The sequence below is a fragment of the Monopterus albus genome, unplaced genomic scaffold (genome assembly GCF_001952655.1).
Source record: "Monopterus albus unplaced genomic scaffold, M_albus_1.0 scaffold185.1, whole genome shotgun sequence".
NCBI classification, from domain to species: Eukaryota; Metazoa; Chordata; class Actinopteri; order Synbranchiformes; family Synbranchidae; genus Monopterus; species Monopterus albus.
This window is the reverse complement of record NW_018128065.1, coordinates 614,736-627,967: the sequence shown is the minus strand read 5'-3', so window position 1 is coordinate 627,967 and position 13,232 is coordinate 614,736. Positions and strand designations below refer to the sequence as shown.

At 41.2% G+C, this 13,232-nt stretch overlaps 1 protein-coding gene across 1 annotated transcript in view; it reads right to left on the bottom strand.

The window, feature by feature from the left end:
* man1a2 (mannosidase, alpha, class 1A, member 2) overlaps positions 1-10,532 on the bottom strand; it is a 127,335-nt gene extending 116,803 nt beyond the window's left edge. Inside the window, exons 1-2 of the mRNA XM_020617107.1 lie at positions 10,310-10,532; positions 7,204-7,720 (exon numbers count right to left, since the gene is read on the bottom strand). Of these exons, the coding sequence (XP_020472763.1) occupies positions 7,204-7,517 (314 nt within the window). The 5' untranslated portion in view covers positions 7,518-7,720; positions 10,310-10,532. The remainder of the gene's footprint in view (positions 1-7,203; positions 7,721-10,309) is intronic.
* Between the last annotated feature and the right edge of the window lie 2,700 nt (positions 10,533-13,232).

Here is a 13,232-nt window from a genome sequence, read left to right as displayed (position 1 = left end):
TGTGAAAAAAAAAAAAAAAAAAAAAAAAAAAAAAAACATTAAAAAAAAAACAGTGCTGATCCAAATCCCTAGCCTACAAGTGAAGGGGCACACAGGAAATAATTCTTATTATAGTAAAACTGCATATTTCCCTGTGCTAGTGAAAATGGTAATGTGGGAGAAGCATGTCCCAAAAAAAAAAAAAACACATAAAATATGCATCTTCCTCAGGATTACGCCTGCACTAACTGATACTGGATATCCACTATGAAACACAAGCACACAGCCAAACACTAGTTAATTATGGTAACAAACGGCAAGTCTGTAAAAAACTACAGGGCGCTTCCAAACCTGAACCAAATTACACACCACAGAAATCTTCACCTGGCTGCTTGGACATGCCTCTGTTGTTAGACAATACAGGAAACTGTTTTATTTAGGATTTGGATACTCACACTGTAATACAGAACAATATTATATTTAGATTTGTTACCTTGTAGTATCAAAACAAACCACCTCTCAAAATACAGTATTTAGTCTACACTTATAAGTGATGCCTGTATGTCTAACACTATAATAGCACCTTGCGTGTGCACTGAGTTTTGTTGTATTGTGGAAATTACTTAAAGCTGAAATCTATCTTCATTTACACGTGTCTGTTTTCTTCCTTGCCTTATAAAGTATCTTAAATGAAATGCTGACTACCTAAGTAATCCTTCATCTCCAAGAATTCCTAACAATTTGAAATGGATTTATAATTATTGATCCCAAATTACACACTGGACAGAGCAAATATCTACAGAGTTCAATGAGGCTGTGGATGTAATTAATGTTCTGACAATATAATAGGATATATTTTTGATTGTTCTTGTGTGACTTTTAGTTTATCCACACAGTAGATGGTTTTAGTCAGTTTCTCTTGTTTGAAACAACTTCCCCAGCTTTGGAGAACACTCTTTTACACAGCACAGAAGATGCTGGTGTTGCCAGGAACTGTATGGCCAGCAGCACAAGGTATGGGTACAAGGGATCTGTGCATCATCCAGTAACTTAAGGGGTCTGTCCAGAGGAGGAGCAGACAGATATCGCTGAACCTCCACAATGACAGCTGCAGTAGCGTTCTTGGATTTTCTGGCATCTTCTGCATCTTTGTCAAGAGGCTTCCACAAGCCAATGGCTGCATAGCAAGGCAATCCAAAAAGTATTGACAGAGGGTAAGACACAGAGCGCTGTTTCATTCATCTTAAATACATCTTTATCGCACCAATGTCTCAAAGCTCCACCTATCAAACCAAACCGGTCAGCTGATTCAGTCTGAATCAAGCATGGAAGTGGTTCGAACATCATCAGTCATGTGGTTTTTCCCGATTTGAAGCTCCGGCACAGTGCTTCAGAAAAATACCCTGTTGAGTTTGAAGCGTGCTTCAGAGCGTTGGTATCTGAGGGAACATCACTTGCACTCGCCCATGGCTGTTCTGTTGCTGAAATGTCATTGCCTCTGTCAACACATTACCTTGCTCCCCTTCTCAGAAGGAGAGTACTGCTCCTGGCTACTCCTATATTATTTGAGTCAGACCAAACTAATACCAAGGCAGGATCACTAATGGCTTCACAGTATGTCAAGGTTGACAGAGCATTACACTCAAGTGATTTCTAGCACTGAGCACAGCCACCCAAGCCACCACAGCCAAGGCGTTTCATTTTGATTCACCTTGTAAATAGATGACTATAGGATCCTGGCTCTCCATCCTGATATTGGGCCTCATTTATAAACAGTGCATACACATTAATCAATTTACACACAAAAAAGGGATTATCAATATTTCTCTCAATATTATAGTGTCACAATCAAACATATTCAGCTATTCCAGTGGCACAGTTCTGATTTTCATTGTTTTTATTGACTCGGCTATAGTAATGGACTGCTCCCACCCTATTTCTATTTGCATAACATTTTGCATATGTAGCTGGTGTTAAAACTCATATCCACCTGGTTTATTTATAGCCTAGTAAAGAGCTGTAGGATATATAAATGATTTCAAGTTTCTTCCACGCAATGTTAAGATGACACACTGTATCGAGCCTTGCTAGAAGATGCTGCAGCTTGTGCCTGCTGGGGAGAGCACATCTTCAGAGGCCAACACAACATGTTTGAAGAGAGTGACAAGGACTTATCAGCTATTCCCAACTGCAAGGACAAGTCTGCCTGCAGCTAGGCAATTCCCTGGAACGGCATCATCGGAGACACTGCTCTCACTTGATACCTCCTCAGGTTCAAGTCCTGTCCTGTCCTCTCTTGCACATCTACTGCTTACTCCACAAGACACTCTAGGCAAACAGATTTCCTAATACAGAGAAATGAGGGTGTGACAATATTGTGCATTGCAGGCACATGCCTGTCATTTTAAAACAATTCAGATTTAATGACATATGCTCAGTGGTAAGAATAAAACTGTCAAGTGCACACATATCATGAATCTGATGGTAAATTTGCATGGGTATTTATTTTGTTCGCAAGGTAGGAACATTTCTGCGCACATATTAGTGAATGAGGGCTATTGTCCTTTAATCTAATAACAATAATTATCAGTTTCTATTAAGCAACCAGTTAACAGATTGTTCCTTACATGGTCTGTCACATAAATAGACAAAACCAGTTTCCGTCTTAAATTTCTTGATACAAATAGAGCAAAAATGTACAGTACTATCTTAAGAAACAACAGGTAACAGGTGGGTCTTCTGTAAAACCTACACTGTATATCTTAAACCTTCATTGATTCTTGAATGTAGATCATAATCTTGCCTGATGTGATGCCTCAGTCACACACACCAAACAGTTAAGGTGTTCAACAATAGCAATAAATCACAGACAGCACTACTATGAAAATCGTATCCCACTTAACCCTTGTGGTACATAACACAGCACATCACCTCAGCCTGGTTTAATAAGGTTTTGAGATTTCTGATGGTGCCCCAGAAGAAGGAGACTGAGATAATATACGACTAGTCTGTAGCAATAATCTCTAGACAGAAATATAGCTTGTGAGCACTGATCTCAGCCGGTCCTGTCACTTGTTCTGCACAGAAACACTCAGCTGGCAGTAATACTGAAGTGGGAATTTGTTTTCAATAAGGACGGCTGGTTTTCAGCGAGGGCTGAGTATTATCCTGGAGATGCACAAACCAAATGACATACAACTTTGATTGCACTGGATTGGTACCTTCAGCAATGTACATCTTAAAGCCTGGCAAAGAAACTATTTGTTCAGCTGGACAGAACTACAAGTGACTAGAAAAATATAGCTGTTCTTAAGGTTCCGAGATTTTTTTGTTTAAAACTTGTACTGTATATTAAGGACCAGACATTTATGTATTCACAAGTATCAGCTCATGTACTTCCAGGTGCATTAATCAGATTTTATACATTATCTGAACAATACTGAGAACATGTGACAGGATGTGGTGTCTCTCAGCTATACTCCCTTCCATGACACTCTGCTCCCTACAGCCCTTCTGCTGTTATTCCATTTTCTCTACCCAGTGCTGTTAAGTAAATTAGCCCCGCCTGCCACCTAGCAAAGGTCATAAGAAGCGTTTTATGAACTATAAGTAGTCATTTCCAACAGGAAATGGCCATTGAGGAGCTCTCAGCAACTACAAGTCTGAACCAGCGGCTGCCAGAGTGGAGAGGTGGCATCTTTTGCAAAGAGAGAGTAGGACAAAGAAAGAACAACAACCAGTGTTAACATCGGTTTGGCTATTTGAGATGGAGAGGGTTAAAAGCAGCCAAAGGACTCAGACTGGATTCAGATGTGGTGTTCTTCTATCTGGAGGTGTTAGCAGCTAAAGCTAACGTGTTTGTTTTGGTAACATTAGCGACCTAGCATGGTTATAAATTTACCTTTGTATTGAATTAATTTGATTTTAATTTGGCAGTAATTGCAGCTTTATGTAATATTAGTGCTCTGTTAGCACTAGCTTTACCTAACAATAGCAGTAACCACAGTGTTTTACTGGCGCGACACATACACTCAATAGTCAGCTGTCACTAGTTTCGGACTGAAGGCTGCATTTTGTGCATGTTTGTCGTAACCAGACATCTGCAGTTTGTGATGTTGCTAGGAAACAGGACATGATGGGAGGAGCAAAGAGCACTTAGGAGCGGCTTATGGTGTCAGTTTGTTCCGAGTCTCACTAGACCCTCTAGGCTGAAAGAACATTAGGTAGAGTAGCTTGCATTATGGGCTGTTTGCAGCTTAGAAGTTAAACAGTTAGCGAGTTTCTCCCTCTCTGTCTAAAGTGTGACTGCCTGAGTTTGTCAGCCACAGAAATGTCAAGTAAACCCAGTTTAAGGCACAACCCAGCTGCTGAATCACACTGCGTAACTACCACAGAGGGGGAAAATTCCTAATGAGCATCTTGAGAGATCTTTACTACAGATATGGGCCTGACAAGTCATATGTCAAGCAGACAAAAAGGTACAGTGTCACACAGAGAGGGATTAAGAGACAGAGAAAATGCTTCCTTGGTTGTAAATCTGACTTCAAGGACATTGACAGGAGAGGGGAGTGCGTGATTGTAAAACAGAATGATTGAATATCTGTCTGAGCTCTATACCCGGATATGCTGTAGTTAGAATAGTATAAATAAAATGTCTAAAGAAATTAGGGCTTGTAGATCTACACTCTGTTGGAGCCACAAGAGGCTTGTGGCTTACAACTCTTCCTCAGTGTTGACAAAAACGTACATCTATAAAATAACAGCAAAAAAATCTGTCACTTACAAAATAAAGATATAGTTCAGTACAGTCAAATGGCCAGAGCTTTACCCATATTTTCAGGCATATAATTTATGATGAGTACTGGAACACATGGATCACCCCATGACAAACAGAACAACCACCTTCGCTCTCTCAAAAGCTTTTGTAAAGACTATTACTGCAGTGAACCTTTGGACAGAGAACTGGTTCTGTGTGGTTTATTGTGGCCAAATGAAGTAAAGGTGGAATCATTAAGAGCCTGCCAGTGTTCCTGAGGGTATCTTTAAAAGCTAGCACACCTCATTTTCCGAGGGCTGTTTGAACCCTGGTCCTCTGGAGCCCACAGTGATAATTTTAAGAACAGCTGAGGCAGCTACACCACAAAGCGGCAAACAGAACACATTTCCATAAGATGCAATATGCAAAAAAAAACAAAGAAAAAAACATATCACATCACATTAAGTGAGGTTAAGTACACAGGAAGTATTTCAAAGACTCTACATTAGCATAAAACTAATTTCAACAGATCTCAAAAGGTATTATTCTCCCTCCTCAAAACCTTAAATTATCATTGCAGTGCCATCTCAGCAGCTTCTTCTTCTATTTTCTTTAACAAGCAACTTTGGGCCACAACTCCTAAACTGAATGAAAAATACTGAAATATTTTGCATTCTTAAAAATTGAAGTCTTAAAGGCTGGATTGCATAATAGCTATGCTATTAAATTCACAGAGGTGGCTGAAATCTGCAGTTAAAAATGAAGTAGCTCACAAAGCTGAATGTAAAATGAGTCCGTCTATACAACAGTTGATCATAAATCAAGAAATATCTTCTGCTTTTTCTTGCTGCTCCCTGGGGAACACCTGCCAAAACCGGTACTAGTCCATCATTAGCATTAGCCAGGAACAATAACAGCTCACTTAAATGTGCACTGACATTGCCTGGGATTTACTGAATACTAATACGCATGAAGGGGAAAAAATAGCAGCACCACACTCCCAAAGACTGAAAGGACCCAAAAAATGCTACCTAGTCACGTTGTGCTCCAAATGCTCCTGCGTTCCATCACCAGGTCCTTTCTCATCCCTGCTATAAACTGCAGGCTTTCAAGGTGTCAGTCCAAGCCTCCTGCCTTCATGCTTAAAAAAGCCTTTGTGGTTCTGACTAAGACACAGCAGCACTTGAGCCCAACTACGTCTGCTCCTTCTGAGATGCTGGACAACAATAATTGTTATTTCAAGCAGGCAGCATCACAAGCTGCGGAAAGCTTTTGGGTATTAAAAATGAAAAGGTGCCACAAGGGACAAGGAGATGATGTACGAGTTATACCAATCAAATTATGCTGCTTCTGTAACTGGAAGGAAAATAATTACACAAGTTTCCATTTTTTTGTATCAAGGTAGTGTACTACTTATAAAATCGAAAACCCACAGAGCCTGAGCCTGACATTACACCTGGAATTTATCAGAAAATGGAAAAATGCATTTTTATTTTGTTGCTAGTTATGTTGCTATTAGTGTTCAGGGATTCAATTTGAGACAAATAATTAAACAAACACTTCATGATTCCCAAATATGAAGATAACATGTTGCTAGAGTATAACAAAATAAAAAATACATGGCTTTTACATTACGCAATAGCTTCTGTTGCCAATGTATTAGCTTAGAGTGGCGATTATAATTGTATTAAAATGTCAAAATGATAGAATTCCCTTTAAAACTGGGGTCAGTTCAAGAATGATAGATGGCGGCAGGGTAATGACTGCATGAAACCTATCCATCACAGGGGATTCCAAACAGCACAAGACAGACATGAATTTGATTTACACTATCAGTCAAAGCTTTGGACACAGGTCTACTTCAATTTAATATGAAAAGTGTATCCAAACTTTTGCCTAGTAGTGTGAGAGGGAACAAAAAAGGGGCTGACAGCTGGCATCAGTCAAAGTGGCTGGACAAACCAAACTCCAACTGTAAAAGCTGCAGTCAAACATCACCAGTATTTGGCTCAGGACAGGAAGTCATTTCCAAGCCCATTTAAACAGTTTTCAAACAGCCTGTGTGCTCTAGCTCGTCAAGTTCAACCATGTCTTCCCACAAAACAGTACGACAACACTGGATCCAAGGTGATGAAAAAAATTCTACTGTACAAGAACTTAAATAATTAGACGGAGACAGAGAAGGTGAGAGTATTCACAATAACCCTGTATGCAAAAAAAAAAAAAAAGTAGAAAAAAGTATGCAACGCCTGTGCTGACATGTACCTAAATGCTGGGGAGAGTGTGCATCACGCTACACACACAGCCACACCCCTGGGTGTCGCAGCAGACTGCTGAAGATATGTTAAGTGACAGGACACCTGCTTTAATGTCCCAGTAGTTACTACCGTTTAACAAATCTGGCAGCTTTTCATAAATAAAATGAAACGATGTGCACTCAAAAAAACACTTCCCCTGTTGCTCCTTACCTGTGTCTGTGCTCGTCATGTCCTCCCTGTCCATGTATGACCACCTGTCCTGAAGCATGCTTCCCCTCTTTGGGCAAGTCAATATGAGGGATGAGCACATCCTCCAAACCCAGGTCAAAGCGCTTGTGCTTGGAATTGTCCGGGAGGAAGAAGAAGGCCCCAAAGCATAAGGTGATGAAGGCACTAAGAATGAGGAGGAGGATGAACTTCTCAGAGAGCCTCAACGTTGCCCTGTGGTGGGTGAAGGAGGCGGCGCTCGGTGACAGAGTGGGTATCCTGCGTCCCGACAGTGGCAGGAGAGCCGGTGTTGTCATGGTTTGAATGTTGGAGAGAACTAAGCTGGGGTAGAGGGCAGGGTTGGGTAGGTTTACAAGTGCCACAGGTGTTGTTGTAGCAGCATGCACCAGCTGGCTGACTTTATTATCTCATCCCTGCATTGGCAATTCCAGAAAGTAAAAAGGGTTGAGGTCCCTCAGCAAAGGAGTGACTGGGCAGCAGGAAAATGGCCATGTTGACTCTGAAATAAGGGACATTAAGGCCGAGAGTTAATGCTGAATACACAGTTTGGACAATCTACAAACCCCAGTTCCAATGAAGTTGGGACATTATGTAAAATGTAAATAAAAACAGAATACATTGACTTGCAAATCCTTTTTGACCCATATTTAATTGAATACACCACAAAGACAAGATATTTAATGTTCACACTGATAAACTTTATTGTTTTTTGCAAATATTCACTCATTTTGAATTTGATGCCTTCAACACGTTCCAAAAGAGCTTGGACAGGGGCAACAAAAGACTGGAGAACTTGAGGAATGCTCAAAAACACCTGTTTGGAATATTGTACAGGTGAACATGTTTATTGGAAACAGGTGAGCTTCATTCATAAGCAAGGATGGGGCGCAATTTCATATTTGGAAAACCACTGTCAGTTAACACAGTTCGTCACAACATCTACAAGTGCAAGTTAAAACTCTACCATGCAAAGCAAAAGCCGTACATCAACAACACCCAGAAACGCCATCGGCTTCTCTGGGCCTGAGCTCATCTGAGATGGACTGATGCAAAGTGGCAAAGTGTGCTGTGGTCTGACGAGTCCACATTTCAAATTGTTTTTGGGAATCATGGACGTCGTGTCCTTTAGGCTAAAGAGAAAAAGGACCATCCAGATTGTTATCAGCTCAAAGTCACTGTGATGGTATGGGGGTGTGTTAGTGCCCATGGGTAACCTGCACATCTGTGAAGGCACCATTAATGCTGAAAAGTACATCCAGGTTTGGAGCAAAATATGCTGCCGTCCAAGCGACGTCTTTTTCAGGGACATCCCTGCTTGTTTCAGCAAGACAATGGCAAACCACATTCTGCACGTGTTATAACAGCGTGGCTTCGTAGTAAAAGAGTGCGGGTACTAGACTGGCCTGTCTGCAGTCCAGACCTGTCTCCCATTGAAAATACGACAACACAGACCCCAGACTGTTGAGCAATTGAGGTCGTACATCAAGCAAGAATGGGCAAGAATTCCATTCAAAATGAGTGAATATTTGCAAAAAACAATAAAGTTTATCAGTGTGAACATTAAATATCTCGTCTTTGTGGTGTATTCAATTAAATATGGGTCAAAAAGGATCTGCAAGTCATTGTATTCTGTTTTTATTTACATTTTACACAATGTCCCAACTTCACTGGAATTGGGTTTGTAGTCACCAGAGACTTGCCACCATTTTAGAAAAACCTGGTATTTTCCTGTCATCATTTTAACCACCCAACCTCGACACTGACACATGGTGATCTGCGTTCTGTCAGGACAGAAGAGCTTATTCCCTTTCTAGCCTTTCTTTTGGTTGTCATTTCTCCACCTTGGCAGCATGTCCCTTGCAACAAATAGTATCTTGCCAAACACTCTCTGAAAGACCTTTACTGAGCTTAACAGCACTGAATTATGATCAAACATGTGGTGACAACTCAAGTCATATATCAAGTAGTTAGCATAATAAACAATCCTCTCTCATACTATGGTAAATATAATGACACATCATCTCTAAGATAAGCTTAGACTCTGCCTTATATACAAACACACAGGCACGCACACACAACACCTAATCCTTTGCCCATGAGACAAATGACAGACATTTTCCAGAGGTTTGAGATATGAAAAGGCTGTGCAGCATCTGAGACAATCACCAATCAACTGTCCTGTGCCTATACTGGCATCTCTGCCAGCACTAACTTTGCACAACAAACCCAGTTTAAATGAACTGCCGTGCCACACAGCTTGCTATCATACACATACCTTGAGAAAATGATTTTAAGAAATGAAGAGCAAGATCGGCCTACATGTAAATATGCTCCTGCCATTCTTATTCATCGTACTCGACCGGAATGACAATTGACAGTGTTGTGGCAGGACATGCAAGCCAAATGCACTGCACTGTGTTACATCATAACCTAAATTCTTCTAGCAAATACCCACATGTATGCATCTTAAAAGATTTATTCCCCTGTGTCGGCATATGTGGAGAGAAGACCCGGAGCAGGTGTTTGATTCCGCTCAGCAACTCCCAATGTGAAGAAATCGCGTATCCCACTAATATATAAACACCAATATAAGCGGCTGTATTAATGCCAGCTACTAATAACATAAATCTGAGCCTGTCTGTTTTATCCCATACATTATCATCGGGTCACTACGGACCTATTATGTCTCGGTGTTTCTATACAGAATACCAAGTTCATTCTCTGCCAGTGCCAGTCTGTGAGGTGATTAGCCGATACCAAACTGCTAGCTAACAAGCGGCTAACCTATCAACGTTATCAAGCTAACGTTGGCTAGCTGAAAAAAGAGCAGCAGTAAATAAACAGCCAGGCAGTGCTCATGAAAAACGTGGATAAAAATATTCCGGCATACGCTGAAATTGTAGCTATCCCGCGATGAAGAATGAGCTATCAAACCTATAGCCTGCTGAGCTGCTAGCTGTCTGGATTGCTAACGCTAGCTAGCTAGCTGCTTATAAACAGACAGACGCGGTCTGTTGTGTAGACGCCGCTGTGCTGCATCACCACCTTTCTCATATGCTCGGTGAAAATATGCATATCAAGATTCCACCTTTGGGGAGAAGAAGCTGTAGCGTGTGTCCTCATGTCCACGAATATTACACAGTCATCACCTGCTCCGAGTAAACCGCTCACCATCAGTTCAGAGCAAACATAGCGTTACAGGTCCGCAGACGCTGTGAGGACGTTGATCACCGGCCGCTCTGTCGGACTGCAGCAACGGACTGACCGAGCTGCCGCTCCGCGATCCACCATCAACTACACAGCCTGCCCGTTTAGGGACCGTCGGACAATTTCCTTTGGCTCAGTTACTGTTTAATATCCCAGTGTAAAATCCTACATTCAACATTACGTGAAAGTACAAAACAGTTAGCGTCAAAATACACTTAAAGTACTCATTATGCAGAATGCTACATTTCATACCATTGCATATTATTAATGCATTATAGTGTACATCACTTTAATGCTGCACCCGACAAAGGAGGAGCAAATTTTATGTGGCTATAATTTGAAGTACATTATCTGCTGGGTAGTTTGTGAATAATGCACTAGGGATCAATAACGTCTTATGATTTGCTTGTATTTTGTTTTATTAAAAAATGTGTGGTTCAGCTCAAACCCGCTGCTTCTCCGCTTGATCCCCTTCCGGGGAAGATTTTTAAAGAAGTTATTGATATTATTGGCCCTGGGCTGGTCAACTTTGTTTACTCATGCTTGAGTTCTGGTTCGGTCCCTCCGACCCTTAAGCATGCGGTTGTTAGACCATTACTTAAAAAGCCCAACCTTGACGCTACGGTATTAGGAAATTTTCGGCCAATATCCTTACTCCCTTTCCTTGCTAAAGTTATGGAGAAGTTGGTGCTTACTCAGCTGCAAACTCACTTAAAATCTTTAGATCTGGGTGATAAATTTCAGTCTGGGTTCAGGGCTCGACACAGCACTGAGTCTGCTTTACTCAAGGTACATAATGATGTTGCATTAGCCCTGGATGCCGGACGCCCAGTCATTTTAGCCTTGTTATACTTATCTGCAGGCCTTTGACACAGTGGACCACTCGATTTTACTCTTAAAACTCCAGCACCTTTTCGGCCTGGGAGGGGAGGTGCTAAGGTGGTTTGAGTCCTATTTTACCGATAGAACCTATTCGGTTATGATTGGTGACCATTCTTCCGGCACAGCTTCCCTGACTTCTGGCGTCCCGCAAGGCTCCATTCTGGCCCCTTTGTTATTTTCCTTGTATCTCTTCCCACTTGCCGCCATTATATCTAGTCACAATGTTCCCTTTCATGATGATATTCAAATCTATATGCCGCTGGTTCAACCAGAGTCAGGTTCGTTTGGTGCATTACAAAACTGTCTACAGGATGTCAAAACTTGGCTTAGTCAGAATTTCCTTCGGTAATTTTTGACGTCAATTTCAACTTTGATAAGCAGATCAAGTCAGTGGTTAAATCCAGCTAAGACTGCTGGCAAAGGTAAAGCCATTTCTCTCTCATAGTGACTTAGAGAAAGCCATTCATACGTTTGTGACTTCCCGGCTTGATTATTGTAATGCCCTGTACTCCGGGTTATCCCAGTCATCACTCTCCGGGCTCCAGCTTGTTCAGCACTTGTCGGCATGCCCATATCACTCCGGTTCTGCTGTCTCTTCACTGGCTGCCGGTTAAATGGGGAGTAGATTTTAAGGTTTTGCTTTATGTTTTTAAAACCTTGCACGGCCTTGCCCCTCAGTACCTGTCCGACCTCTTGGCTAGATATGTCCCTCGCAGAACCCTACGATTATCGGGTCACCTTGCTCTTGTCGTTCCCCCTGTACACTACAATAAATGGGGAGGTCGTGCCTTTGCCGTGCATGGCCCCAGGCTGTGGAGCTCCCTGCCTTTAGACATTCGCTCCATAACTGAGCTGGCAGTGTTTAAGTCAGCGTTAAAAACACATCTCTTTTAAACAAGCTTTTAATGTTTAGCGTGATCACAGAATTTTGTCAACTTTAATAATTTATTTTTTAATTGCTTTTAATATGTTAGTGTGTGTCTTGGTCCTCTGGACCACCACGGTTGAACCCCTGTTGGGAGTGCCGGCCGGGCAGGAGCTGGCCTATATCAGTCCTTGGATATTTATTTGGCTTCTTGTTTGTCTATGAGTGTTTCTAACTGATGTTGTATTACTATGTTTCTACTGTTGTAGCACTTTGTGCTCTTGAGCTGAAAAGTGCGGTACAAATAAAGATTATTATTATTATTATTATTACTATTACTGTCAGCACTGATCCAATACAACTGGGACCTCTTGTCCAGCTACAGAATCCCTCATCAGAACTGATCAGTGAACACAAAGGTTGAACCCCCGTTGGGAGTGCCGGCCGGGCAGGAGCTGGCCTATATCACTCCTTGGATATTTATTTGGCTTCTTGTTTGTCTATGAGTGTTTCTAACTGATGTTGTATTACTATGCCTTCTACTGTTGTAGCACTTTGTGCTCTTGAGCTGAAAAGTGCGGTATAAATAAAGTTTATTATTATTATTATTATTTATTAATTCTGAAAGGTAACTAGTAGCCTAACTACAGTTTTCAAATAAATGTAGTGGATTAAAAAGTATAATATTCCAATACAATATTCCACCTTTACATTTTAGATGCACATTGATTGAGGACTTGCCCACCTAACTGTTGACCTGACAATGATCCAGAGACTTACAGACAAATAACTGGGTGGACTACAAAATAAAATCAGAAAGAAGACATTAGAGAAAGAAGTTCAGCTGATGTCTTAGTATGTCTTAGTCATATTCTGGCAGCTGCAGGGCATACAGCATACAGCATACTGCTTTATTCACTACACTGCCTGGATCTATACATCATACATAGTCACTGCACAAAACTGAATACTCTTTTCAAATGTATTCTCTTTTATCAATTCAGCATGATCTGAGTTGCCATGAAGGTCACAGTTTATCATATTAGTCCCCTGGTAT